This window comes from Peromyscus californicus, unplaced genomic scaffold, assembly GCF_007827085.1.
Source record: "Peromyscus californicus insignis strain IS unplaced genomic scaffold, ASM782708v3 Scaffold_9__1_contigs__length_137607984, whole genome shotgun sequence".
In the NCBI taxonomy this organism is placed as follows: domain Eukaryota; kingdom Metazoa; phylum Chordata; class Mammalia; order Rodentia; family Cricetidae; genus Peromyscus; species Peromyscus californicus.
Genome location: NW_026294617.1, coordinates 82,008,327 through 82,034,878, shown reverse-complemented (window position 1 = coordinate 82,034,878; position 26,552 = coordinate 82,008,327). Strand labels below are relative to the sequence as shown.

Genomic DNA, 26,552 nt, shown 5'->3' with positions numbered 1-26,552 from the left:
AGAAACATGTATATGCACTGTACTGATGGCCATTTGTCACCTTACATTAGAATGGGGGCATGGGGTAAAAATCAGCACATGACCTGGTCAGCTAAGGTGCTGGCAAGACTTCTAAGATGCTCTCACCTCAGGCACAAGGACAGGTGCTCAAAACAAGTCAGGCTCACCTGAATGGCAAACAATACATTCTTCTTAATGATACAACAACAATCTCCAAAGCATCTCCCTTTCGCCTTTATTAAAACCATGCTATTTACATAACCCCAAAGCATTACAGCAAAGGAAGAAAGTGCAAAACCTTGAATGATAATGGAGAAAGGTTACTTTTAAAAGTAATTATGCCACAATATATGGAAGATACCTAAAACTATTCTATGGCACCAGAATGAAATAACATAATAACAAACGAGGTGAGGTGAACGTCCTGCAATCCCAGTACTTGGGAAGTTGAGGTGGGAAGATTGAGCTTGAAGCTGTGTGTGGGGTGGAGGGGGACACAAAAAGGAGGGGAAGGGGAAAGCTGAGGGAGGAAGAGAGGGAAGGAGGAAGAGAGGAAAGGATGGGGTTGGGAAGAGCACTAGTTTGGTTTCTATTGCTGTGATGAAGCACTACCAATAGCAACTTGGAGACGGAAGGGTTTCCTTCACCTTATCCCTTATAGTGCATCACTGAGGAAAGCTAACACAGGAACTAAGGGCAGGAACCTGGAGGCAGGAACTGAAGCGGAGACCATAGAGAAATGCTGCTTACTGGCTTGCTCCCTTAGCTGCTCAGCCTGCTTTCTTATACAGCCAGGACCACCTGCCCAGGGGTGGCATCTCTCAAGTGAGCTGGGCATTCCCACATCAATGATTAACCAAAAAATACCCCAAAGACATGCCCACAAGTCAATCTGATACAGGGGTAATTCCTCAATTGAGGTTTCTTCTCAGGTGACTCTAGTTTGTCAAGTTGTGAGAGGAAAGAAAAAGAATGAAAATATGTAATATGTATATAAAAAAACAAATAAATTTTCCAACTCACCTCTGATTAAGTCAACATCAATCAAGTCTGGCTTTATGTGACCCATTTTTTTTGGTTTGTTTTTGAAGCCCTATGATAAAACAAAACAAAAACAGAAATGAATCAAGAAAAACAGTTCTTTTAAGAGTAAAAGATAAGCTGGGCGGTGGTGGCGCACGCCTTTAATCCCAGCACTCGGGAGGCAGAGCCAGGCGGATCTCTGTGAGTTCGAGGCCAGCCTGGGCTACCAAGTGAGTTCCAGGAGAGGCGCAAAGCTACACAGAGAAACCCTGTCTCGAAAAACCAAAAAAAAAAAAAAAAAAAAAAAAAAAAAAGAGTAAAAGATAAACTGTCTTCTTCCTTTTGGTATGGTGACTACCGACCCTGTGAGCATCTGAGGTGCTGCCACTGTCCCATCTCCTAATCGGGTGCTCTTCATTGAGTCCCATTCCTTGGAGAAACTCAAGCTGTGTGCTGTAACTATCTACGTGTGCACATTGTCATCCGTTTTTATTTTGTCAAAGTACAGCTTATAGACTCAGGGCTTCGGCTTCATGGTTGAATATGAGTTAAGGCTGGACATCTCCTTTACAAAACTGCCAAGTGTCAATAATCAGGGGTGGTTTTCCTGGAGTCTCAAAGAATCCTCCAACATTTTCCTTGCTTGGGAGTTACAGGCTGGAGGATTCTGGGTGGAAGTTTGCAGATTAAGCTAAAGAGTTTTATTATCTTGATTTATAGTTAACCCTTTATCTAACCTGAAGACTCTCCAATGCACTTTATCCAAGGTAGCATCCCAAGCTTCCTACCTAAGGGCATTGTTATCTATTAAGGTGCTGGGTGATGGAGGTCTAACTTTTTTGCATGCAAACTCTACCCAATTCCTAATTTCTGAGGCCCAAAGTTCATCTTTGCCTCAAAACAATCAGGTGCATCCAAGGCACCAGACTCTCAGGAAGCTGCTGGGCAAGCTTCCACTCAGCATTCTTCTCTGAGATCCAGATACTCCTGGAATTTATCATCTGCTAAGAGGTTCCTCTTCAGTCCTATTTCTTAATATTGTGATGTATCCATTTGAGAAAACCCTTGTATGTATCTACTTTATGTAATTTAGCCATGAACATTTTTTCAGAGTATTAAATAAAAAGCTTTCTTGGGCCTTGGTCTTCTATCATTTCATATTAAAGTAGTTTAGTCTGCAGTGTTACTATATGTTAGTCCACTTATCTAAGATCAATGTAAGAATTTTGCTGCATCCTCAAGTTTCTAATAGTTCTAAAATTGACCACTGTTGCTTCAAAGACATGGCATTTCCTATTTTGTTGTTTTTAGAAGAAAAAGTGAGAATCTGAATGTCACAATAACCTTGCCATATAGTAAGTGTATATTTATGAAATTATCTTTTGACTTTCTTTCAAACTTTGGTTTGTCTAACTTGCTACTAATCTTTTAAGAGATAAATGTAGGTAAACTAATAGCTCAGGGGACTAAGTGTTTGCCACTCGAGTGTGAGAATCTAGAGATCAGAACTCTAGAACCAATGGAAAGCCACATGCAGAACACACCTGTATAGCCCTAACACTCCTATGGTGAGGTAGGAGGCAGAGACAGGAGAATTCCTAGCTTACAGGCCCACTGCCTGGCATACACATGACTAACAAGAAACCTTGTTTCAAACAAAGTGAAAGTCAAGGACTGATTCTTGAGGTTGTCCTTTGACCTCCACACACATGCTCTTTCAGGTCACCAGGCTTTAGTTCCCAGCACCCACATGGCAGCAACCATCCACAACTCCAGTTCCAGGGAATCCAGACTCTCCTGTGGCTTCCAAGGACAGGCACTGCATGTATGTGGTTTATAGATATATATGCAGGCATGATACTCATACACAAAATAAAACTTTAAGAGAGAAAGAGATGAATTTTAATTTCAAACTCAACTAAAACTTGTAGAAGCTACTTGTTAAGTTTTGAAATCAGATGTTTAGCTACCAAAGTTAGTGTAAAAGGTTAAGCACATTTGCTCTGCGAGCAGAAGGACCTGAGTTTGAGTCTCCAGCTCCCATATAAAAGCTAGGCATGGCTGCAGGTACCTGTAACCCCAGCATCAGGAGAGACAGATTCCAAGAGCTCAGCAGCCAACCTACCCGGCCTATATACCAGAGTTCCAGTACAATGAGAGACCTTTCTCAAGATGGTAAGTCAGAGAATGAGAGCAAGCCGTCTAAATTCCTGCTGGGGTCTCCTGATGCACACATGAACACAACATACCCACAGTCATATGTATGCAACACACACAAAGTTAATATAAAATCTCAAGGTTACAGTAATAGAGGCAGTTATCTTTGGCTCTTTTTAACTAAATTGATGGGGTCAAACAATTTTAAGTAAACCCTACATTTCAATTCAACTACAGGCTGCAGATACCACATACAGAAAAATTCCCTACGACCCTAAATTACAATAAAATTATATGGTAATTTAAGAGAAAAAAAAAAACTCCAAAGAAGCATGTATACTATATACACATACACACATATATACATATATATGTATATATACATGTGTATATATATGCTTGTCATAAAACATTATATTCAAATTCAAAAGTTAACAATTTCAAAATAAAAATATTACTATATTTTACTCTAATAGAAATAGGCCTTGTAGCCATCCCATTCATGGGAGCTTCAAGTCTTTGTTCTCTTCATTCTTTACCTATTATGTTAAGAGAAATATGATTAGCATTAAGAAGAGAATTATGTAACCCTCCCTCACTGCTTAGTCAATAAATACTTAACATGCATCTTCCATGTTAGACATTCTACCTGGATAGATATAAAGTAAAAAGTGAGTCAGTACAGGGTCTGTCTTCAAAGAATGTATACTACAGAAGAGAAGATGGACTGTAAGGCAATGTATGAGGGTCTCTCAGGAACAAGCCCCTGAACTCCTCTATCATTTTTCTTTCCTAAGGGGAGAGAAGTCATTAATAAATTCATGACCACTGCTCTTAAGGGAAATAAACAACACACTGGGCACAGTGGCCCACATTTGGAATCCCAGCACTTGGGAGGCTAAGACAGAAGGATAACCATGAGTTTGAGACTTGCCTGAAGTGCCACATAACAAAACTATTTCAAAACAAAACAAGGTACAAGTTACCATATACTTTAATATATGTTGAACAGAAGGACCATAAAAACAAAAACCCTATACCATCTTTTTGCTGAAAATCTTTCTGCTATATCCTGTAGGCTATACAGCATGTGTAAGAGGAACAAGTATCTGACAGGGCAACCCACAGAGACAGCTGATTTGAGCTCGTGGGAGCTCGGGGACTCTAGACCGACCTAGGCCCTCTGAATGTGGGTGACAGTTGTGTAGCTTGGTCTATTTGTGGCCCCTAGCAGTGGTACCAGGAACTGTCCCTGGTGCATGAGCTGGCTTTTTGGAACCTACTTCCTATGATGGAATGCCTTGCTCAGCCTTGATGCAGTGGGGGAAGAGCTTGGTCCTGCCTCAATTTGGTATGCCATGCTTTATTGACTCCCATGGGAGGTCTGCCCCTTTCTGAGGATTGGACTGGGGAGGCAAGGGTGGAGAGGAGGTGGGAAAACTGTGGTTGGCATTTAAAATAAAGAAAAAGAAGCACATGTGTCAGACACTTTACAAACACTTCAAATAGCTGTTCTGTGAGACTGAAAACTTTATTGTCCTCACTTTATAGCTAAAGAAACCAAGACCCAGAGATCCAAACCAAGTTACTCTCAGTCTTCATCATTATACATCCTTGCTCTTGCTACATGAAACCAAATGCATCTGACAGCAAAAGGAGTTTTTGTTGGAGATCAAACAATATGGCCTGACCTGGAAAGCTTTAATGAGTAAACCCTGGGGGCTGTTAGTGATTTCCTCATTTGTTCCACACAATCTCTATCTTAGCAAGGAAAGACTGCAGGATGGAAGTGGGACACCCCTGCAGTGTCCCAGTGTGCCACTCCTATGTGGCAGCCTAGACCTCTGCAGAGTCCTCTCCCATAGTAAACTCCTAACAAAACTGTGATACCGTGTCACAAGTTTGGAAGCACCTTACAAAAAACCCTGGGCAGGTTACTGCAATTAGGACAAAACCTCTGACATATCACCTTAAGGAAAGGATAAAACACACTGGACGTAACTGCTGCAACATCAGTGGACTGCGTGTGTAACCGTGAATAAAAACAGTAAGTGAAGCCCTGTAATTCCTCCCTATTTCCCAGTGTATTGAATTTTCATTTTATTGCCACTAAAAGAATAAAACTACAATAAAGTCAAGCACAAAAGGGGAAGCAACCTTTGACTTGCTAGGGCACACTGTGCACACTGTGGTTTGAATATGAGATACTCCCCCATGTGCTTATGGTGAACATTTTTTCACCTGGTAGTGGCAATGTTTGGGGAAGTTGTGGAAACTTTAGGTGGGGCCTCAACGTAGTAAGTCTTTAGTGACATGCCATGGAATGTTATACCTGCTCCCAACTTTCTTCCTTACTCTCTGCTTCCTGTCCACAAGGCGAGTCCTCGCCTCCTCATACTCCTGTTTCCATGATATTGGACTTTACAAGGAGCCCAAAAAATGGAGCCAAAGGATCATGAGCAAAATAAGTCATTCCCTTTTTTGTTGCTTTATCAGAGACTGTGTTAAGGAGATGAGAAAATGACAACAACAGAGGGCATGTTGTCAACAACAAAAAGCAGTGGCAGCGCGAACAGCACTGGAGGACATGTATAACGTACACCTAACTCAATTCTGAGAAGGGGGGAGTCAGGGAAAGAGTTCTCAAGGAAAGTAATACCTGGGACACAATCAGGACTTCAGACCAGGTGACAGGAGCCTTTATCTGCTGAGCCACCTTACTGGCTCCACTTCTTGAGTTTCTTTTCTCGTGTTCTCTCATACTGCTTAGAGATCTGGTAGCATCTTTTTCTCCCAACTTTTCTACTAAATTTATTCTGAGCAATTTTTCTTTCTCTTTTATTTGTGAGCAAGTGCTCTATCACTGAGCAATATACAACCCTGCCCCACATTTTCATCTATAACATCTTTTTGGTTATTTTTTAAAGACTTTCTAAAGTTGGTAGATAAAACTTTGTATTTATGAATTGTTTTTACAAGTGTTCTACTTTTAAAGTGGGATGGTGGATATATGATAGGTAAGCCTTCTCCTTAAGGGTGGCAAGTAAACATGTTTTGAAGGATATATATGTATAGATGGTCCCCAACTTAAGACTGTTCAATTTAAGTATTGTCATCCTTACAACTATGGGGAAACAGTATGTCCTCCACAGAAGCCATACTTCAAATCTGCATTTTGATCTCTTCACAGGCTAACAATATACAGTACAATGCTGTCTTATGACAGGGGGTAGTAACAGCTCCCAGATGCCATGACATCACCAGGGTAAACAGTCCACACCCTGCTATGGTCAGTGTTGCTAAGCTTGGCACTCAGGCTAGGTGTATTAACTTCTGATGGTATTTTCAGTTTATAATAGTCTGTCAAGAGCTATTATATTTATTGTGGAATGAATTAACTATTCATTATTAGGTCATATCGTTACCATTTTTGGGGGACAAACACTATATTCACTCAGAATTTCTCAAGAATATATGAACTATAATCAGCATGTTATATGATACATCTCTTGAACTTAATCCAGTCTTGATTTTATAGTATCTAATTACTTAAACATATGAATTACTGTCTTTTTCCCATTTGTTTAGTCAGTTTGGGTCAAGGCCTTGGTATGTAGACTAAACTGGCTTCAAACTTGCAATCCTTCTGCCTCGGCTTCCCTCCCAAGTACTGTTAATAGTCATGCACCATCAAAACATCTTAATTCTTTAAAGCAATATTATTCTTCCTGTGCTTCCTTTCTCTTCTTTTTAAGTTTCAAATATTTTATGAACTTTATCCATTTATATGTTCACATAGATGCACAGATTTCTACTAACATGCTAAATTCAAGTTAGTACACCAGGTACAGCTTTCTGAACAGTAGCCCACGCTGCAGAGGGGCCGGCAACCCTATCACTCTTCAGTATCTTTACATCTTTTCTCTTCAGTTAGTGTCTGCAGAAATTGCACCCTCCTCGTTAGTAGTAAACAGCTTGGTTGCCAGGCTCATTTGATTAGGTATTAGGGCTTCACTCAACCCACATTTGTTTCTGGTATAGAGCACAGAACTGTTTCAGCCTACCAAAGAGCAAGCTTCAATCTGTCGTCTATGAGAGGAAGACAGTAGTTGTATGGAATAAAGAAGGTCTGAGGGTGGGTCTATTGCCACCATGCACATGCTTCCAAAGTCCTGTCTTCAGTTCAGCACACTGAACTGAATGATGAATCTAGTTAAATTTACTGAAACTGAACACAGAGCCTTTTCTCATTTCTTACTGGCTTTCCCTGCGGCAGACATTCAGATGCTTAAGCATTCTTCACTTCCCATCTACTTCCCAACTTTGGAATTGTACTGATAGTTCTCATCTAATGGAGCCTCCTCTGCTATTCTCATACCTCAGAGTTGAGCCCTTTTTCTTACTGCTATAGCTGTAGACACTTCAGGACAAAACTCGACAGAGCTTAAGGCATGCATTCAACCTGTCATTTTTAATGAGGAGGTTCATCACACCATTCAGTACTAAGAATAAAACAACACACACAGCTGAATTAGCCTCTGCACTTCACTAGCCTTTCTTTTCTAGAGATAAAGTTATATCACTTTCAAATAGTAGCTTTTGTTCTTTTTAATATTAGCTAGAAAAAATTTTCAAGCAAAGAAAATATTCATTTAGCATGTTTTGTTCATCTTAGCAAGCAGCATGTTAAATAGCAGTAACAGGAAATATTCTTGGTTAGTCTTATTTTGAAAGAATAAATTGATCTTTATTACTAAAATAATATCAAACATATTTAATATAGTCTCTCAATTAAGACTTTGGAGAGCAATTTATATTGTAAAGTATATGTAAATATTTTGTGTACTACACATTTTCTCCTACCATTGGTATAATTTATATACTATTAAGTTCATCCATTTGAAATTTACAGTTTTGATAAATTATGAGTTTTAGTCAATTCATAGTTATACAATCATGATTATACTCAGTACTTAGAATATAACTATCACCCCAAAACTTCCTGTGAGACCATGCATTAGTCAAATTTTCATTATGTAATGGAAAGTCTGGGCAGCTTTATAAAGAAGGGGGGATTATTTGTATACAGTTGGGAGGAGTAGGCCTGGGACCTACAACTAGCGACAGCCTTCTTGTTGGTAACCTCAAAACAGCACAGAGCATCACATGGAAAGAAAGGGGTATGTATATACAAGTGTAACGCTCCCTAATCTGATCCTAATAAGCTCCCAAAGGCCCATCTGCAAACACCACAGTAAGATCGATCACCTTTCCACTTTCCTACTACCTCCCAATAAGGATCAAATTTCAGCACATGAAACCCTGGGAAGGACACTCAAACCACAACAGCCTGTCTGCAGAAATCCCAGTTCCTAAGAGACTTCAGAAGGCGACCACTTATGTGTTTTCTATCTTTATACATTTCTAGAAATTTCCTATCAGCAGAATCATGTAAAATTGCTTTCCTTGGGTAGGTCCTTTCACTGGGCATATTATATAGGTATACTGCATCTGTTGATGATACACATTCCACTGTACAGATATAAGATACTGGTTGAACATTCACCAATTTGAGATGAATTTGTAAACAGAGCTGCTTGTTTTCACTTGTAGAAAATCATGTAAAAGGCATACATTAAACTTTTAAGAGACCATCAAGCAACTTTCAGTTTTCCATGCCAATCAATATTATCTGAAATCTCGTTTCTCCCTACCTTTGCTTGGTAGGGTTGGTCTTTTCCATTTTAGCCATTCTAATAGGGATACAGTGGAATCTCATCTTCCCTGATGACTAATGTAAAGCATCTTTTCATGTGCCTAACGGTTATTCATTTAGTCTTTGATAAAATGTCTGTTCGGGTCTTTTTAGTTTTGTTTTGTTTTTCGAGACAGGGTTTCTCTGTGTAGTTTTGGTTCCTGTCCTGGATCTTGCTCTGTAGACCAGGCTGACCTTGAACTCACAGAGATCCGCCTGGCTCTGCCTCCCGAGTGCTGGGGTTAAAGGTGTTCGCCACCACCGCCCAACCTGTTCAAGTCTTTAACCATTATTTAAGTATTTTTTTTTCTTAGTTCTTTGTATATATGATTTGAAAATATTTTCACATTTTCTCCAAAAGTAGCCACCCCTCATCTCAAAGGAGATGGGGTCTTACTCTTTTGTTTACACTGGCCTCTAACTCCTAGGCATAAACTATTCTCTTGCCTCAGCTTCCCAAGTAGCTGGGACTCTGACAACAGGTGTGTGTGACTACATCTTCTTTTTCATTAAATGATATACTTGGGGGTGAAAGCTTTTCATTTTGCTAAAATCCAATTAATCATTTTCTTATGTCTATGCTTTTGTATTACTGAGGTGCCACAGCAAGAATGTGGATTAAAGACGACAACTTGTAAGAGCTGGTTCTCTCCTTTCCACTAGGTGTCCCAGGGACTGAACTAGGCTTGGCAGGTTTGTCGGCCAAGAACCTTTATTATCTGAGCCATCTCCCTGACTCTATTCAGGGACTGATGATGTGAGGCAAGGCCTCACTATATAGCCCAAGCTGGCCTTGAACTTACAATCCTCCTGTCTTAGGCTCCTGAGTACTGGAATTTCAGGCATACATCACTATATATTTATAATTTTTCTTTCATAGATGTGTTTCTAAGAAGCTTTTGCCCATTTAAAGGCAACAAGATTTCCTACATTTTCTTCTAAAAATCTATAGTTTAATTTATTTTCATTTTTTAAATGAATGAGGCAATTTATTAATCCAGCATCCTTTGTCCTAATTAATGCTTCTTACTGACAGCTGTCACCTGTCCAGATCTCTCTGTCCCTGAGGTGTTATCTTGTGGCCCCCATCTTTGTCCTTCTGCACCATTTTTGGCCCTTGCAAGGCGTTGAGGACCCAGCAGGCACATTCTTGGAGCCTCAGGAGAAGTGGCTAAGCCTGACAGTTTCTCTCCTGTCTTCTGTGGCTCTTGGTCACGGAGCTAATCCCAGCACCACAGCAAAGGTACAGATGCTGTGCTGTGGAAGTAGCTTATGTGCAGAACCAGTTCTCATCCCAGGGAGCAAGCTCTTTATGTTTGGCCAGCTTGACTGTGTCCACCCATTCAGGGACTCTCAGCTTCCTGGACTTTCTGAAGGCTGCCAGAGCTCTGACAAACTCCTGCTGGTTAACATCTTTTATAGTAACTCCAGGCATCACACCACCCGCAAGCTGCCAGCTAGGGGAAAGGGAATGACAGGGCTGCCTGGACACATGAGTTGAGAGTCTAGTTTAATTTCTTATAATTAAATCTATAATCAATTTTTTGTTATATAAAGAAATAAAAGATCATGTTTACAGTTTATACCCAACCGTTTCAGCACTTTTGACTGAAAAGGTCATCATTTCCTTATTGAATTTTCTGGCACTGTCTTAGTTAGCTTCAGCTGTCAACTTGACACAGTCTAGAGTCATCTGAGGAAGCATCACCTGAGAGACCGGCCAGTGATCTGTGGCCCTATCTGTTTTAATTGATGACTAATGTGGGAGAGTCCAGCCTACTGCAGGTTATGCCATTCCTGGGCAGGTAGACCTGGAGCTTTTTAAGAAAGCTAGGTGTGCATGAGCTTGTGAGCAAGGAAAATAAGCAGAAAGCAGTGTTCCTCACAGCTCCTGCCCTGTGTTCCTGTCCTGACTTTCCTCAGTGATGATCTGAAGTATAAGCCAAATAAACTTTTTTCTCTTCATGTTGCTTTTGGTAAGTGTTTTTATCACAACAACAGAAAGAAAACTAGGATTGGCATCTTTGTTAAAATCAAATTTATAGCAAAGCATGGTTAGTATATCTGTCCCATCGTTGACAAGGCTGAGGCCAGAGGATTGTGAATTCAAAGGCAGCTGAAACTACCTAGAGAGCCCCATGCCTGCTTGGGTTACATAATAAGACTCTGTCTCAAAAGCTGAAAATCATTCCAATAATATGGTAAGGAGGGGCTGGAGAGATGGCTCAGTGTTAGGAGCACTTCCAGCTCTTGCAGAGGACTCAGTTTCCAACAGCCATAGTGGCCCACAACCATCTATAACTCCAGTTCCAAGGGATCCAATGCCTTCTTCTGACTTCTGTGGGCACAATGCACACATGTAGTACACATACATAGAAGTGGGCAAAACATCCACACGTGAAAAAAATAACTCTAAAAATTTTTTAATTAAACAAAAGAGGTATGGATTTATTTCTAGATTTTTCTTTTCTATCCCATCTATCAATCATACAAATACAATACTATTTCCCTATTTTGTTTATTACAGTTCCATACTAAATTTTAAGATCACATTATATAAGCCTTCCAACTGACTTTCTAAAATTTATTTTTAATATTTCATTCTTTGCAATCCATACTAATTTCAGAGCTAACTTATTATTAGTTCCTACCAAAAAAGGCTGGCTGGAATCCTGAAGGCATATTATTAAATATACTGGGAGATAACTGACATTTAAACAATACTGAATCTTCTAGATCATAAACGAGACATGTTGCTTTCTAACACCTCTGAAAAACATTGTGTAGTTTTAGCATGCAAGTCTTACACTTTCTATGCAAAATTCATACCTAAAATTTTTTATCTTTTATACTATACTGATTAGAATTATTTTTTTTATTTACTTATTTCTGTGTATGTGTGTGAGTATATGTCCTTGTGTGCAAACCTGTAGGCCAGAAGAGCGTATGAGATCCCTCAGAGCTAGAGCAACAGATACTGTTTGCTGGACTTGTCATGTGAGTGGTAAGAATCCTAACTCTAGCTCTTCCTGACTGCACAAAAGCACATTAACTGCTAAGTCATCTCTGCAGCCCACTTCCTTTGGTTTTTCTGATACAGGATCTTACTGTCTGCACCACAAGCTGGCCTTGAACTCATGGCAATCCTCCTGCTTTTGCCTCTCAAATGCTGGGATACTTTCTTAATTTTACTTGCAGTTTACCATAGCTAATACATAGAAACTCAAGTGATTTTTGCATACTAACCTTAGATCCAAAGACCTTGCCAAACTTATCTGTTAGTAATTTTTTATAAATTCCCTAGATTAGATAAAAGTAGAGAAATCAGGTATTCTTGGCTTTTTTCTTGATTATGGGGAAAACAGTTTTTATCCATTAAGGGTGACATTTGCTGTAGGCTTTTTTCCAGCCTTTAATAATTTAGGGGACCTACCTTCATCTCTTACTTCATCATTAAAAATTTTACAAATGCATAACATTTTGTCAAGTGTTTTTACTGTGTCTACTGAGTAAATCATATGGTTTAGGTCTTTATTCCATTAGTCACAGTAAAATAGTACTGTGACCTGATATACTAATTTTTTGTTTTCATTTAAAATTTTTCCTTTTTTATTTTTAATTTAGCTTTTTTGTTTGTTTAATCTAACTAAGTACCTTTTAAAAAAAATCATAGTTTTTTTCACCTATCCTAAACACAAAACCCATGAAAGTAGGAACTGCTTATCTTTTTCAGGATATTAAAACATTTTTTAAGGCTTTCTTTTTCATTCAATGTTTTGACCATATTTTCCTCTTCTCCAACTCTTCCCAGATTCTACCCCACCCACCCAATCTCCTGTGCTTTCTCTCAAAATACACACACACACACACACACACACACACACACACGTTAACAAGGAACTCTGACAGGGTGCACTAAAAGGCATATGGTAAGATGCACAGAAAGAAGAATTAAGAAAACCTAAATTGGTTGTGGGGAGATTTCTTACTCTGCAGCAAGAGGTAAAATCCTTTTAAGGACCAGGAAACCAAAACCCAGACAAAAGCACATGGACCTGTTAAGGATTACAAGGTTAGAGGTCACTAAACAATACCTGATTTCCCGAATTCACAGAATACGTAGACAAGATTTAGACAGTTAGAAATGAAATTTGGAGATTCATCTGAACCCCATCTTCCATTAATATAAGGGAGGGCTGTAGGAAATTGTGAAGTTAATTGTGTACTGAGTAGCTCAAACAGCTGTGGTAGTAATGTGTTCCCCAAAATATTGTGTACCCTAATAAACTTATCTGGAGTCAGAGAACAGAAAAGCCACTAGATACTTAGGATAGGCGGTGGTAGCACAGGCCTTTAATCCTAGCATTCCAGAGGCAGAAATCCATCTGTTCAAGGATACAGCCAAGCATGGTGACTCACGCCTTTAATCCCAGGGAGTGATGGCAGATAGCAGAAAGTTATATAAGGTGTGAAGACCAGGAACTAGAAGCATTTGGCTGGTTAAGCTTTTAGGTTTTGAGCAGCACAGTTCAGCTGAGAGCCATTCGGATATGAGGACACAGAGGCTTCCAGTCTGAGGAAACAAGATCAGCTGAGAAGTTGGCCAGGTGAGGTTAGCTGTGGCTCGTTCTGTCTCTCTGATCTTCCAGTGTTCACCCCAATACTTGGCTCCGGGTTTGATTTTATTAATAAGAACTTTTAAGATTCTGCTACAAACAGCTTTTTAGGTGATTGGCTTATAAAGAAACACACAGATAATGGTTAAATATATCCCACCAAAGATTCAGAGGTAACTTAAATAAGTAGAACACTCTTGGTTGTACTTACCCATGCTTTTAAAGTGATGATAAAGGTCTGCAATAGATCTTTTCAAAAAAAGTCCCACACCAAGAATGAACTGGCATTTATGAACGCTTTCCAAGGAAGTGAGACCCTAGATCTAGATTTATATTCTTTTCTTCGGGCTTTTCCTCAAGAAAATCAAATTACAAATGGCTACCCAGCAAACGCTCAATGACTAATTTGTACCAACACCAGTATTTCTTGTTCCCGTTTGGTGAATGAGATACTAAAATTTAACCCTCCCTTCTACTGTTACAAATTAACCAGCTGGCATTCTGAATTACACAGCAGTTCTCGGTTGTTTGGTTATCACGAAGAAGCTGAAGACTGCTCAGTTCTAAGGGTAATGTACAAAGAAGCTTAAGAACCTGAAAAACTGGAAGGCTCGCCTCTAAACCAGTAACTGAAAAAAAAAAAAAAAAATGGGGGCCAAAGGCTAGATGTAGGCCAAATAAGAATTTTATTTGATTGGTACAGTGGTGGTGATTGTATTAATGAGGAGGAGGAAGATGGAGAGAAAAGACGAAGAGAGGAAGAGGACTACCACTCTCTTAAAAAATGTGGATATTTCTTTGTAAAAAGTATGTACTTCCAGCTTCTAATAAAAGTCTGGCAATACTGGATCTGAACTGTCATATGGTATGACAAGAGATAAGAAACCATATTCCTATTTACCTGGGACATTTGCTACTGAAGCCACATATCAACTGTCCGTTATCATTATCCATGCACTGCTGTTTTTCTTATAAAATTCAAAGAATAAAAGAATGCACAGTTGGTGGATAAGTGCATATTCTTTAAAAAGTATGATCCACTCTTCTCTTTAAAGCAGTAACAAAGCTAGAATCAAAGAAATCAATTTACCTTAATCTGAGTCTGTTCGATTGACTTTTCCCATATCTGCTGATCATATGCTCCAATCTGAAATAAGGAGCAGGCTATTTAAATGATGCAAAGGCAATCTCTGTATCTAAGTCAAACCTCACAGAGCCATGAGTCTATGAAATATGTTTTCCGGAAAATGTTATTTCTCACATAGTAAATTCATACGTCCCAGGGCTATTTCCAAAAACAAAACAAAGGGCTGGGTCGAGAAAGTAAAAAGGCAACACCTCAAATATTTTAAAGATCACCTAAAAGATATTTCCACTCCCTAAGAAAAATATCAATAGGAATACCAGAGAGGAATAAAAGGTAAGGGACAGCTCAATCAGACGATAATAGCAATCTGAGTCATGCAGATAAGAATTTCATTCTTTGTCTTTATAAAAAAAATTTAAGTTTGATAATTTGCAAAGCAAAGCATTGCAGTAGTTTGTGTATGCAGCCTGGAGAAAGGTGACTTACAGCTCGCAACCTGGAACCTGAAACTGGGTTTATAATGACTCTGCACATCAATTTTTTTTCAGTTATGTGGAGATATTATATACGAATATTTGACATTACCAAACTTAAGGAAAGTAACACTATTATTTATGGGAGTTTTTCTGCAGAAGTATGGTTTACAAAATAATAATACTGCTGTTACCTTCTTCTGATACCACGATATGGCATCTCTCTCACTTGAGGCCATCTGTGTCTCCAGCCAGAGAGTGGGATGTCACTGAAAACGAAGGAAATGCCTCAGTAAGTCTAGTTGTTGAAGGTTATTGTCCCGTTTGGGGTATGACTTAAAATCTGCTTCTCTCGGCCTCTCCATGAGCTGCTCTTTCTCCGGCTGTTCGCCAGGAAGAAAAAGAAGAGGAGGAGGGTGGGGGGAATGGGCGCAGCGGAGACCGAGAAGCCTCTGCACCGTCCGGTGCAAGTGTGGATGCGGGGCCAGCGAGGCCCCGAGCCGGCCTCCCGCGCCCTCCGCCTTCCCGCAGCCGGCTCACCTGGTACCCGCTGCCAGGCAGGCTGCCGGCCGGGCCCCCGCTCCTCAGTGACCCCGGCCGGGCCGGGAGGCCGGGGGCGAGGCGGCGGGCCCGGCAGGCCGCATCTTCCCCCCGAGGCCGGGACACCGGCGGGGCCGTTACCATGGAGACCGCGGCGGCCAGCCCAGCCCCTGAAGCAGCGGGGCGCCCGGCGCCCTGAGGAGCGCAGCCTGCCGCCGCAGACGCCCGACCTAGTCGGCCACCGAACGGGCCATGGGAGAAGCCAGGAACCAACTGGGAAATGGGGGCAAGGCAGCGGGAAGGGCGCCTTCTCCAGCCACCTCGGCACCCGCAAGGGCTGGAGGCCAGCAGCGGGCCCCGGGCCGGAGCGGCGGCGCGCGTCGTCCGTGAGGGACTGGCGGCGGCTCGACGAGCTCTGGGTGCGATCAGCCGCTTCCGCCTTCCGGCTCCGCCCCCGGCCGCCTTCCCGCCGCTTGGGCCTCCTTGAGGTGGAGGCCGCCGGCCGCGCCGCCAGTAACCCTAGACGCTTAACGGAAAGTCACCTCAGAAACGACCCTCCCAGCCCATCGATCCCCGGGAGGCTGGTCCCGATAGTCCAGAGGTTCCTGTGCGGGTCTGTAGCGTTTGGTGTGGTGTTACTTCATATCCGTGTCCCTTTGGGTGGACGAGGGCAGAAAGCAGTGGGGCCACGAGCCCCCCGCACGAGTTCTCCGTTCCTGTGGATGGACAAATGCTTGTGAATCGGCGCGGCCTGGAACGCGGGCGGGCGGGCGGGCGGGCTGTGGCTCAGCGATTCCCTCCCTCGGCTCTCGGCCGCTCTGACTTCGGCTTTCTGGTGCCCACACGAGCCTAGGAGAGGATGCTCGGGGCTCGGACCGCACTGGGGCTTTCCCCACAGCGGTGGAAACGGCTGTTGTTAGTGATTCCAGCAGAGGTCAGGAGAAAGGGCACTTGCACTCTGATGTGACTATCTAAATGTATGCCCACGGGGTTTCTAAGCCGCTCTCTTTTCTGTACTTTTTGTGCACCATTAATGGCTTGTTCCCGGAGGCCATTGTCTTCTACTTACTTAAAGCTGTGTCCGTTCTTGCCATGGGCACAAAGCACAAAGGTGATGTAAGGCTAGTAATAATAGATAATAGCTGTCACTTGCGACTAAGAGGCAGTCTCCACCCTAGGCTTTCTTGTAAGTCATTAAAACCGTATCAAATGAAAGTTTTCCATAATGCAAACCTACTAAAATGTTAACACCCACAGGAATTTTTAAAAATTACTTCACCTACACATTGGCAGTGGTCTCCACTGCTTTTTACCCCTTAACTTTTAAGGGGTAAACTAAAAGCTGTTGAGCCCTTCAGTACTGCTGAACATTGTAATTCAAGGCAACGACCAACTAATTGGTAAATGACAAAAAAAAAAAATTAAGACCTAAAATCAACACTAATAACAAAAGTCTTCATTGCTGAACACACAGAAGAGGTTTTCTGGGCTGTGGGCAGTATTTGGGGAAATAAAATTAGTGGTACGGTAGCAAATCGTTTTCCAGGAGCCCTGGTAAAATGTTTCAGTGTTTTATTAAATGCTACTGAACAAGGCAGAACTTTGAACCCAAAACAGATAGCATTCAATCCCTGTTTGCAGTAATGAACTTGCAGTGATTTTAGGAAATTGATTCTCACCTGTGTTATGGAAATAATGACTGAGAACCACGGATGAGATACCCAGAGATGCCTACTAAGTGCTTTCAGGACAAGCACCTCAACTACAGAGTTCACCCAAACTCTTTTGTTGTGTCCCATAGTCAGCCCGTCCACATCAGCTTAGTCACCATCTTCATTACCATGCCATGCATTTTCGCAAATACCTGCAGTGCCAAAATAAACGCTTAAGGCAGGTCTAAGCACTTGTAAATGATTTTAAGCAGCAATAAGAATAACTGTCACAAACGCAAGCTTCATTTTTCTTCAAAACTAGTTGCACCTCAATCTAGATGTCTCTGACCTTTTCTTTGGGAAAGAAAAGTCCAAGGTTTTCTTCAAAAGCTTAAAGATAATAGGGCACAAAGAAGGAGGTGGGGGAGGGGACTATTAGTACAGGTTCGAGGCAATGAGAACTCCCATGTGCTATTCATTTTGTGATGAAACATCAGTAAAGGACAAATCAGACTTTGTTTATTAAAAAAATACTTTACAGGAAAAAAAAACTATGCATTCCATTGTCCTATTTTACAAAGAAATAGCTTAACAATTTAACACTGAGACAGCTACAAAAAAAGCACTGTGTTAAAAGGATTATTATTCACACAAATTTAGATTTAAGACTATTCATTAAAAACCTTTTAAAACACTTGTTAATGTCAATAAACAAACTAAGGCCACACAAACGCAAATAGTCCGCCAGGCAAATTATACATTTCATCTATATGCAAAGACCTCTTAGATAAATTAAAGCCACAGGAAAAAAAAAAGTCTTAGCTGCCAATCAAAATGAAGTTTAGTCACAGAAAACACTATTACATGAAAATTTACAACATGTGATAGAAGTAGTACATAAGTATTTCTTTAGAGAGAATTGAAAAGTGCTATATTTTAAGAGACAGTGGTCTCAACTACATGCACAAGTGGATCCTAAAAAATTTATGAAGATTTTTTAAAATGGAAGGCCATAATATTTATGGATACTTGCTTTTAAAGCAACAGACTTCCAGGATGAGGGTAAGTCCTTTATGCACTTAAGAAAAACACTGGTGTTGTGCATCTCCTCTACCTGCATGACCAGTAAATACAGCTACAGACTGTCTTGAAAACATGAAACTTAGCACAAATGTGAACCTCTGGCATGTGCTACTGAAAGGATGAAACAGATTTATTAGAAAGACACAAACTCAGTAATTCTAATATCCTCAATAAATACAAATAAATTTCAAAGGCAAATACAGATGAAAATATAATGGGCTAATATTAATGATAAAGGATATATTCACTAGGAATATATTTTCATGGATTTTGGAGTCTTGTTCCTATATTAACTCTCCTTCTAGACAATATTTATACAGGGAAAAGCAATAAACAAAAGTTTCTCAAGTCATTAGGTGAGATCTTTATGCCTGTTAAGACTGATACATCTGTTCCTAAAGTTTAGTAAATGATCTGTAAGTTCCTTTCCCCATACAAGAGCCTGTAATATTAGTGAACTGATAGTTCAACTGTTTGAGGGGACAGGGCACTTTCTAAAAGTCTTTAAGTAAAAATAATGCATCAGTAAAACTTGTAAGTACTGAATAGGCAAGTACAATTAAGCCTAAGAATTCATTTTTCAAGAGTTAAACTTTGGAAGAGGGAACCAATATGGAGGTTATTATTGCTTTATGAATTTGGGACACCTCTTAGAATCGTAACCCTAACTCCTAGCCTATCTTGATAAGTACAGAATGACCTCTGGGGAAGGGGAAGACTTTTATGCTTTTTAATAGTTACCATAAAATCATTATATTTGCTGTCAGGAATATTCGCTTATTAGGTCCTTTCCATGACATATTTTTAAAATATCCCTCTGATCCACAAAGTACTAAAACACATAGCCACATTCTGCAAGTAATCTCAAGGGTTGGCACAACAGATGACATACCAGAAAGGAAGATCAGTTTCGATTTCAGTTACAACTTCACTGCCATCGCTACTTTACAAATCAGAGGACGCCAGACTGCTCCATGCCTCACTCCACCAAACCAAATAGTTTAATGATTTAGAAAAGTTGCAATCATTTGTATCGCTCAACTAGGACAGTTTTGAAAGCAGCAAGAAACTCAAAACTTCTGCTTTTATATTCATCAGTCTTTTAAAGCATGCTATCAAAATCTAATACTCACATAGGACATTCAGAGTTTCCAGATACATTACTAGCTAAATGTTTCTTTCCATTCTATTGCAATCTAATATACAATGACTTCATTAGTACATGATTTTCAACATTTTTATATTCTTTTATTGTTTATACTGGAGGTGAGGGTAGACTGTTTTGTAAAAAGGAAAATGGAGATTTGCGTTTGATTGTAGGTCTTTGCAGATCCGCTGGTTCCTGAGTGATTACACACAGTGCTGGCTGTCAGGAGACAGTCTCCTTGGTTTTAGGTAATGACCAGCTTAGATGACAGATGGCATCTGCTGGATGGCAAGTGGGAGATGGGGAAATCGGATCTTGGAAGACAAGAAAAACAAAAATAAAACTTTTTGCGTTAACAGCTTTTTCTCTTCATGATTACTTTTAAAAGCAAAGGTTGCCTGAGAAGAATTTTTCTTTGCACAGCCTGGTAAAGCTCTATGAAATTCTTCTGGACAGAAAAATAAAAATAAGAAATAACCCAAACCCATTCATTTTGTGATAAACCCCTTCTCCACAAAGTAACAACAAAAAATACCCTCAAAGGTCCCTTAAAAACTAGTTTGATAAACTAGAATTTATACACAGGATTTAAAAACACCCCTGTAATAATCACATGACCTTTCACACCATTCTAATTACCTTATTTACAAAGATAACTAAAAGCAACATCACTTCCAATTCATAAATGGTTTACATTGAAGTGTTTCCCTATTTATTTGTCTTCATCCTTTGTAACAGAGAATACATACATATACATATATATAAGGAATAATACAGATTCTAACTAATCACTGTAGTATTTGCTGATGGTTACTTTTCTATCGGTTTACACAGTGACCTCTATACTTTGCTAATATGCATTTAACTACACAACAGTATTGCACAAAGTAATATTTATATAAGATTTAACCTATTTCAGAATATTTTTAGAGAAAATTCATATTTGATATTTCCAAAGATGCAGCTAAGTTCCATGGTGACAGACATAGTAAAGCAGCATCTTTTTCTTTTGCCTATGTTAATGCAAATATTTCAAATCTCACCATCCAGGAAAAAAAAAATCAAATTGCACTGTAACCAGGTAGATACAAGAATCTGGTCTTAGGTGTGGGGAGTACTCTTCCTTTAGTAAATAAAAGGCCTAATGAGTTATCAACTAAGAGAAAGTAGAATGCATAGCACATGAACATTCCAAATAAGAGAAAGACCACTACTTCTATGAAGGAAGCCTATTGAAAGAAGGCCTATATTGAAAACAAAGTAAATATCCAGACCCTAAGCTTCAGCCCACCTGAAACTCTAGGATGGAAGTCTAATGCCTGTTACTAGAAAATAGCAACACGACTAACAATGAACAAACCCAGGTATTCACCAGATAAAATTGTGAAGATTTCAAAAGTAGATGCCAAGTCACAAGAATAGTTTCTCCTAAGTTTGATGCTCAGATATGGCAGGCCTCATCAGTAAGACTGATATGAATCTCTAACTTTGATATTTGTGATCAGTTTAGGGAAAGTATCCACAGGAAATGTGAGGATACTAGGAAAAGGAACAACGGGTCAACATTATCTCTTTTGCTCAAAACAGCCTCCACGGTTACTATATAGCCTAGAAAAAATTAATGAGCCATGGACAATGAATAACCAAGAATTATCCATCTTTAGATTTTTGTTTAATTGAAATACCCACTGGGTTTTAAATAACAGACACAAAATGACAGCCTGGATCAGAAAGTGCTGTGCTTCCTCTTGTGCTAAAAACCAGAGAGCCACTCAATTTTCTTTAGAAACTATGTCTTCTTTGTGGTTGGAACTAAATAATTTACTTGCCCATGTACCAAATGTAGGAGCCTTTCCTGCAACCAATGCCATTTTACTGTGGAAACTGACGAGGTGCCATGAAGACACAAGTACTAAACCATAAATCTTTCTACCACATAAAGCAAATATGGCAAGAGACAAGGAAAGATAAAACCAAGGGAAGTGAATCATTTACCAAGTGAGAACCTGCTAATCCAGAGAATTCTGGTTTTGATTTGAAGAAGAGATTGAATTGTTACCTCACACCTTAAAACAGAAAGTAGCAGCAGACCCACTATTACATACTGTACTAACGGGATAAGATACAACTCTTAGCTTTGCATAATCTGTGTAAAAAAGATATGCTTGACATTTGTGGAATGTCATTTCTCTTTATAGAATTATAGGCAAGATTTCTCCAATAAAACTTAACTTAAGCCAGTTATAAAACTATAACTTCACATCAAAATTTAAAAAAGTTAAAAAATGTGTTTGAATATGTACATATCACACAGGAGTGCTTGGATGTTCCTGCAGACTGTGTTGCTGGTCAGAGTCCAGTCTACTTTCCACCTTGAAAACTGGAATAGGCTGTGTCTTCAGATCCTGGAGATGAAGCTCTGATGGAGGTGGGAAAGATGACGGAGCAGTTGTCAAAAGCTGCATCTCTGTGCATGTTTCCTCAGATTCAGTTTTTATTCTCACACACTGGGAGTCAACTTCTAATTCTCGCTTTCCAGGTAAACTACAGTCCATGTTGGAATTGCTTTCTGTGTTTTGAGGGGCTTCCACAACAGGGTGGTACTGTTTAAGCCTTATATGCCAGGCTAAGCTGCATACTGCTGACACTGTTTTGAACTGATGAATGACATTTCTAGGGATGAAGTAGATATCATTGTCGCAAAGCTGAATTCTAGCATAGCGAATTCCTTCTCGCCTCATTTGGTTTAGTTTTGCTTCATCCACCCACTGTACACACTAAAAACAAAGGCCAAGAAATTGCATGAGACCTTAAAATATGTAATGATTCAAACAAAATATTCTAATTCAAGGGGAAAACAGTATGGCAAACTTTTAAAACAAAAAATCAAATCTTGAGAGAACATAACCTTTTCTACATATTTACCCTTCTTAATAACAAAAGACTGTTGAGATAGCCTATGGAATCAGTACATTCTTGAAAGTGCAGCTAAATATTGGTAACTTTTTTGGTCCTCAAGACAGGGTTTCTCTGTGTATCCTTGGCTGTCCTGGAACTTGCTCTGTAGACCAGGATGGCCTTGAACTCAGAGATCTCCTGCCTCTGCCTCCCAAGTGCTGGGATTAAAGGCATGTGTCATCTATGCCCAGTTATATCAGTATCTTTACCACACATAAAGGCAACATTTAATCTTTCCCTCCATATCTTCTGACATTTTGCAGTTGAGGCCACAGCACAGTGAGATTAAGTAAGACTGCTTATGGCCAGAAGTGAACAGCTGGTCCATCTCAAGCCCACCCTCCATCCCAAAGATTTTGCTTGGGAAGCTCACACAGAATTTAATAAAAATAAAGTTAAATTTACTGTCTGTGAATCCAATTACAAAAAAAAAAATGCCTAATAAAATAGATCCAGATGCTGTTTCCAATGTCTCACTGAAAGGGTAATGAGAATGTGAGAAATATTACCTGGGACACTGGAGGTTCATGAAGGTCTAACTGGAGTCTCTGTACAACATCAGTAAAGTCCTCAGCATGAAAACAAATCACATCTTTGGTTATGCGAGGTTGGTCACTCCTAATATTAATAAGACAAAGTTTAGGGACTAGCATCCACAATGCAAAATAACAATTTGTTTTCCAGTTTCTAGAATGCTACTTTGAGCAAATAAGTAAATAAATAAAATGCCTGTCTTCTAAAGATTAAGAGTGTACTTCTTTAATCAGTTGTGAAAAAATAAAAGCATATCAATAAAAGGTTTTTTAAAAAACAAAAATCAGGGCTGGAGAATCGCGGTTAAGAGCACTGACTGCTCTTCTAGAGGACCTGGGTTCAATAATTCCCAGCATCCACATGGCAGCTCACAACTGTCTGTAACTCCAATTCCAGAGGATCTGACATCCTCACATAGACATACATGCAGGCAAAACAACAATGTACAGAAATAAAGCCTAAAAAAAAAAAAAAAAATCAGTAAGTTGTTAAAAATTCAAGCAATAATGGCTAAAAAGAATAGTTCTAGTCTAGCCTTGCAACAATCTTTCATGCTGGTGTGTGCCCACGATCCCAGCACTTAAGTTTGAGGCTAGCCTGAAATAAATAACAAGTTCAAGGATATGCTGAGCTACACAGTGAGACCCTGGATCAGGATTTTGTTTATTTTTATTTTTAAATTTTATTCTAAATGGGATGCATTTGCTGTTGTCTCATTAGGGAACTTGAGCTTTGTTATAATAAAACCAGGCTGAGCCAGGCAGTAGTGGTGCACTCCTTTAATCCCAGCACTCAGGAAGCAGAGGCAGACAGATCTCTGAGTTTCAGGCCAGCCTGGTCTACAGAGTGAGTTCCAGGACAGCCAGGGCTACTATTAGAAACCCTGTCTCAAAAAACAAAACAAACAAACAAACAAAAAGATATCAAATTTACAAATAAAACTAAGCTCCAAGTGAGTGTAAAATGAAGCAGCCACTACAGAAAACAGTACAGCAGTTCCTCAAAGTAATAAAACAGAATTGCCATATTATCTAACAACTCTACTTCTGGGTATTGAACACCAGGGACATAAAGAGATACCTACATACCTATGTTAACAATCAAAGAGCCAATAGTAAAAGTAACCAAACACCTATTGAGTGAACTAACAAAATGGTTTGTGTGAGTCTGCATGTGCATGCACATATGTACCTAAGGGACTATACTTACCTTAAAATAAAGTCTGACACTTGCTACAACATGGATAAACTCTGAGGGACATTATTTTAATAGAAATGGCTGAGTGAGATGAAAAAAAATGCAACTGCCAAGATGCCTTATTGAGTAATGGTGCCTGCCACCAAGCCTGACTGCCTAAGTTCAATCTGTAGGACCCAGATGGAGAGAACCAACTCCTACAAGTTGTCTAACTGCCACACAACTGCTGTAGCACATACCTCACAACACAAAAATATAAGTGTAGCCGGGCGGTGGTGGTGCACGCCTTTAATCCCAGCACTCGCGAGGCAGAGGCAGGCGGATCTTTGTGAGTTCGAGGCCAGCCTGGTCTACAGAGCGAGATCCAGGAATGGCACAAAGCTACACAGAGAAACCCTGTCTCGGAAAAAAAAAAGAAAAAAAAAAAAGAAAAAAGAAAAAAGAAAAAAAAATACAAGTGTAATAAAAAATAATTCCCTTTTGTCACTACGATTAATTATATTACATTAATATTTGTATATGTGCATGCACATGTGTATATACCAGTGTGTGGAGGTCAGAGCCCTAGGGATTGAACTTGGGTGGTCAGGCCTAACAGCAAACACCTTCAATCCACTAAACCATCTCACTGGCCCACTAGGATTACTTTCTGTAAGAAGGAAAGAGGAGGGGAAAGTACGATTCCGTTTCTATGAGATACCATAAATGGCAAGAGAATGCATGGCAATGGTTCCCATGATCTACAGATGAGGTGAAAGTAGCTGTGAGCATCAAGTTTCAGTTTTGCAAAATACAAAATTCTAGAGCACTGTTTCATCACAGTGTAGTTACACTTCCACCATAAAAATGTTTAGATGAGAAGCTATGTTATACATTTTTCACCACAATTTAAAAATGGTCCCTGACTTTTTAAACAGAATCCACATTTTCTTAGACATTCCTTTAACTTACCATTCACCAAACTGTACAGCCTTCAAAACCCCAACAGCAGCCGTACTCTGCCAGTCAAACCCCTGACCTACATGATCAGCATGAGCTCTTGTCCTGTCTTCAAAGAGGACTTCTCGGGGTTCACTTGTCCGAGGTAGGTACTGGAGATTTTTAATTTCATTCATTGATCTATAGTTGATTTGGTTGTGAAACAAAGGAAAGTATGAGGAAATAAACAGCAAAATTAACAGCAGTAAGGTATAAAGGTCTGCAACATACTAGGTGTGAATGAGGTCTGAGAGGAGTACAATGATTTTGATCATTAGCATTGAACATACTATATTAAAATGATTAATATCATTTCCTCTCTTTCTCTGTAGACTGTACCTTATTAGGCTTAACTGAAGAATCTGAATGCATGAAATTTCTCTAGACAAGGACAATATAATTAAAGGTTTAAAGCTGTAAGCTCAGTCACCCCATTTACAACTCTCAAAACATTCTACCAGGACTTACATTCTAGGCAGCAAACTGAGTATACATCTGATCTCCTTCCACATTAAATGAACTAATATAGACAGGAGAAGGGAAAAATGGGAGAATGGACAGAAATATACATGAAAAAAAATGAGGCAGGAATAGATAGCTATTGATTAAAAAAAGATGGGAGTTTATTATATTCTGCTTTTCATGTGTTCAAACATTTCTAAATATAATGATCTAAGGATGATAGTAAAGGAAATGAATTAGTGAGTTAGCAATATCAACAAAACAAATTTTGCATGATGGAAAATAATCACAATGTCTTAGACTATAAAAGTGAACAGAGACTGTTAAGAGGCTAGACTATTCAATAAGGAGTCAGCAGACAAAAGGGTAATGGACCTTAGAGAAACTGGAGTCAAAGGGAGCAGGCAAATAATGGGGGACAAAAATTAAGTAAAACTGAGAAAAGGAGGCTAATGACTGTGGTGTTTGAATGAGAATGGTTCCACAAGCTCATATATTTGAATGCTTGGTCCTTAGTTGGTGAAACTGTTTTGGGAAGGATTAGAACATGTAGCCTTGTTGGAAGAAATGTGTCGGGTACTTAGTCTGTCTACTGCAAGGCCCTCTCCCTCCATGACAGTCATGGACCCCCTCTCTGAAACTGGAAGCAAGCCAGATTAAATGCTTCCTTTTACATATTGCCTTGATTCTGGTGTCTCTTCACGGGAAGAGAAAAGTAGCTAAGATAAAGGTGAAATTCTGGCAGACTCAGTACCCTTGAAGGAGAATGTTAGGCATTTAATCTCCTCATGGGGTAGAGAATGGCTGCCACTCAGTTCTTCCTTCTTCTCTTGATTTTCCTTACAGTCCCTGACTTTTCACCAGGCATCGGATCATTCCCTACGTGATCT

The 26,552-nt window shown here is 39.7% G+C and overlaps 2 protein-coding genes across 8 annotated transcripts in view; both read right to left on the bottom strand.

The window, feature by feature from the left end:
- Phtf1 (putative homeodomain transcription factor 1) overlaps positions 1 to 16,360 on the bottom strand; it is a 48,923-nt gene extending 32,563 nt beyond the window's left edge. Inside the window, exons 1-4 of one of the 6 annotated variants that reach the window (XM_052730278.1) lie at positions 16,194 to 16,360; positions 15,306 to 15,380; positions 14,642 to 14,698; positions 1,024 to 1,093 (exon numbers count right to left, since the gene is read on the bottom strand). In XM_052730278.1, the coding sequence (XP_052586238.1) occupies positions 1,024 to 1,093; positions 14,642 to 14,698; positions 15,306 to 15,350 (172 nt within the window). In that variant the 5' untranslated portion in view covers positions 15,351 to 15,380; positions 16,194 to 16,360. Of the gene's footprint in view, positions 1 to 126; positions 168 to 1,023; positions 1,094 to 13,354; positions 13,509 to 14,641; positions 14,699 to 15,305; positions 15,381 to 15,651; positions 16,097 to 16,193 lie in introns of those variants that run through there. The other 5 variants (XM_052730281.1, XM_052730279.1, XM_052730280.1 and 2 more) reach the window with 5 other exon arrangements.
- Positions 16,361 to 17,800: 1,440 nt separating this feature from the next.
- The window catches only part of Rsbn1 (round spermatid basic protein 1), a 53,905-nt gene continuing 45,153 nt past the window's right edge, over positions 17,801 to 26,552 (bottom strand). Inside the window, exons 5-8 of one of the 2 annotated variants that reach the window (XM_052730277.1) lie at positions 25,174 to 25,341; positions 23,001 to 23,109; positions 21,837 to 22,310; positions 17,801 to 19,847 (exon numbers count right to left, since the gene is read on the bottom strand). In XM_052730277.1, the coding sequence (XP_052586237.1) occupies positions 21,840 to 22,310; positions 23,001 to 23,109; positions 25,174 to 25,341 (748 nt within the window). In that variant the 3' untranslated portion in view covers positions 17,801 to 19,847; positions 21,837 to 21,839. Of the gene's footprint in view, positions 22,311 to 23,000; positions 23,110 to 25,173; positions 25,342 to 26,552 lie in introns of both variants that reach the window. The other variant, XM_052730276.1, reaches the window with a different exon arrangement.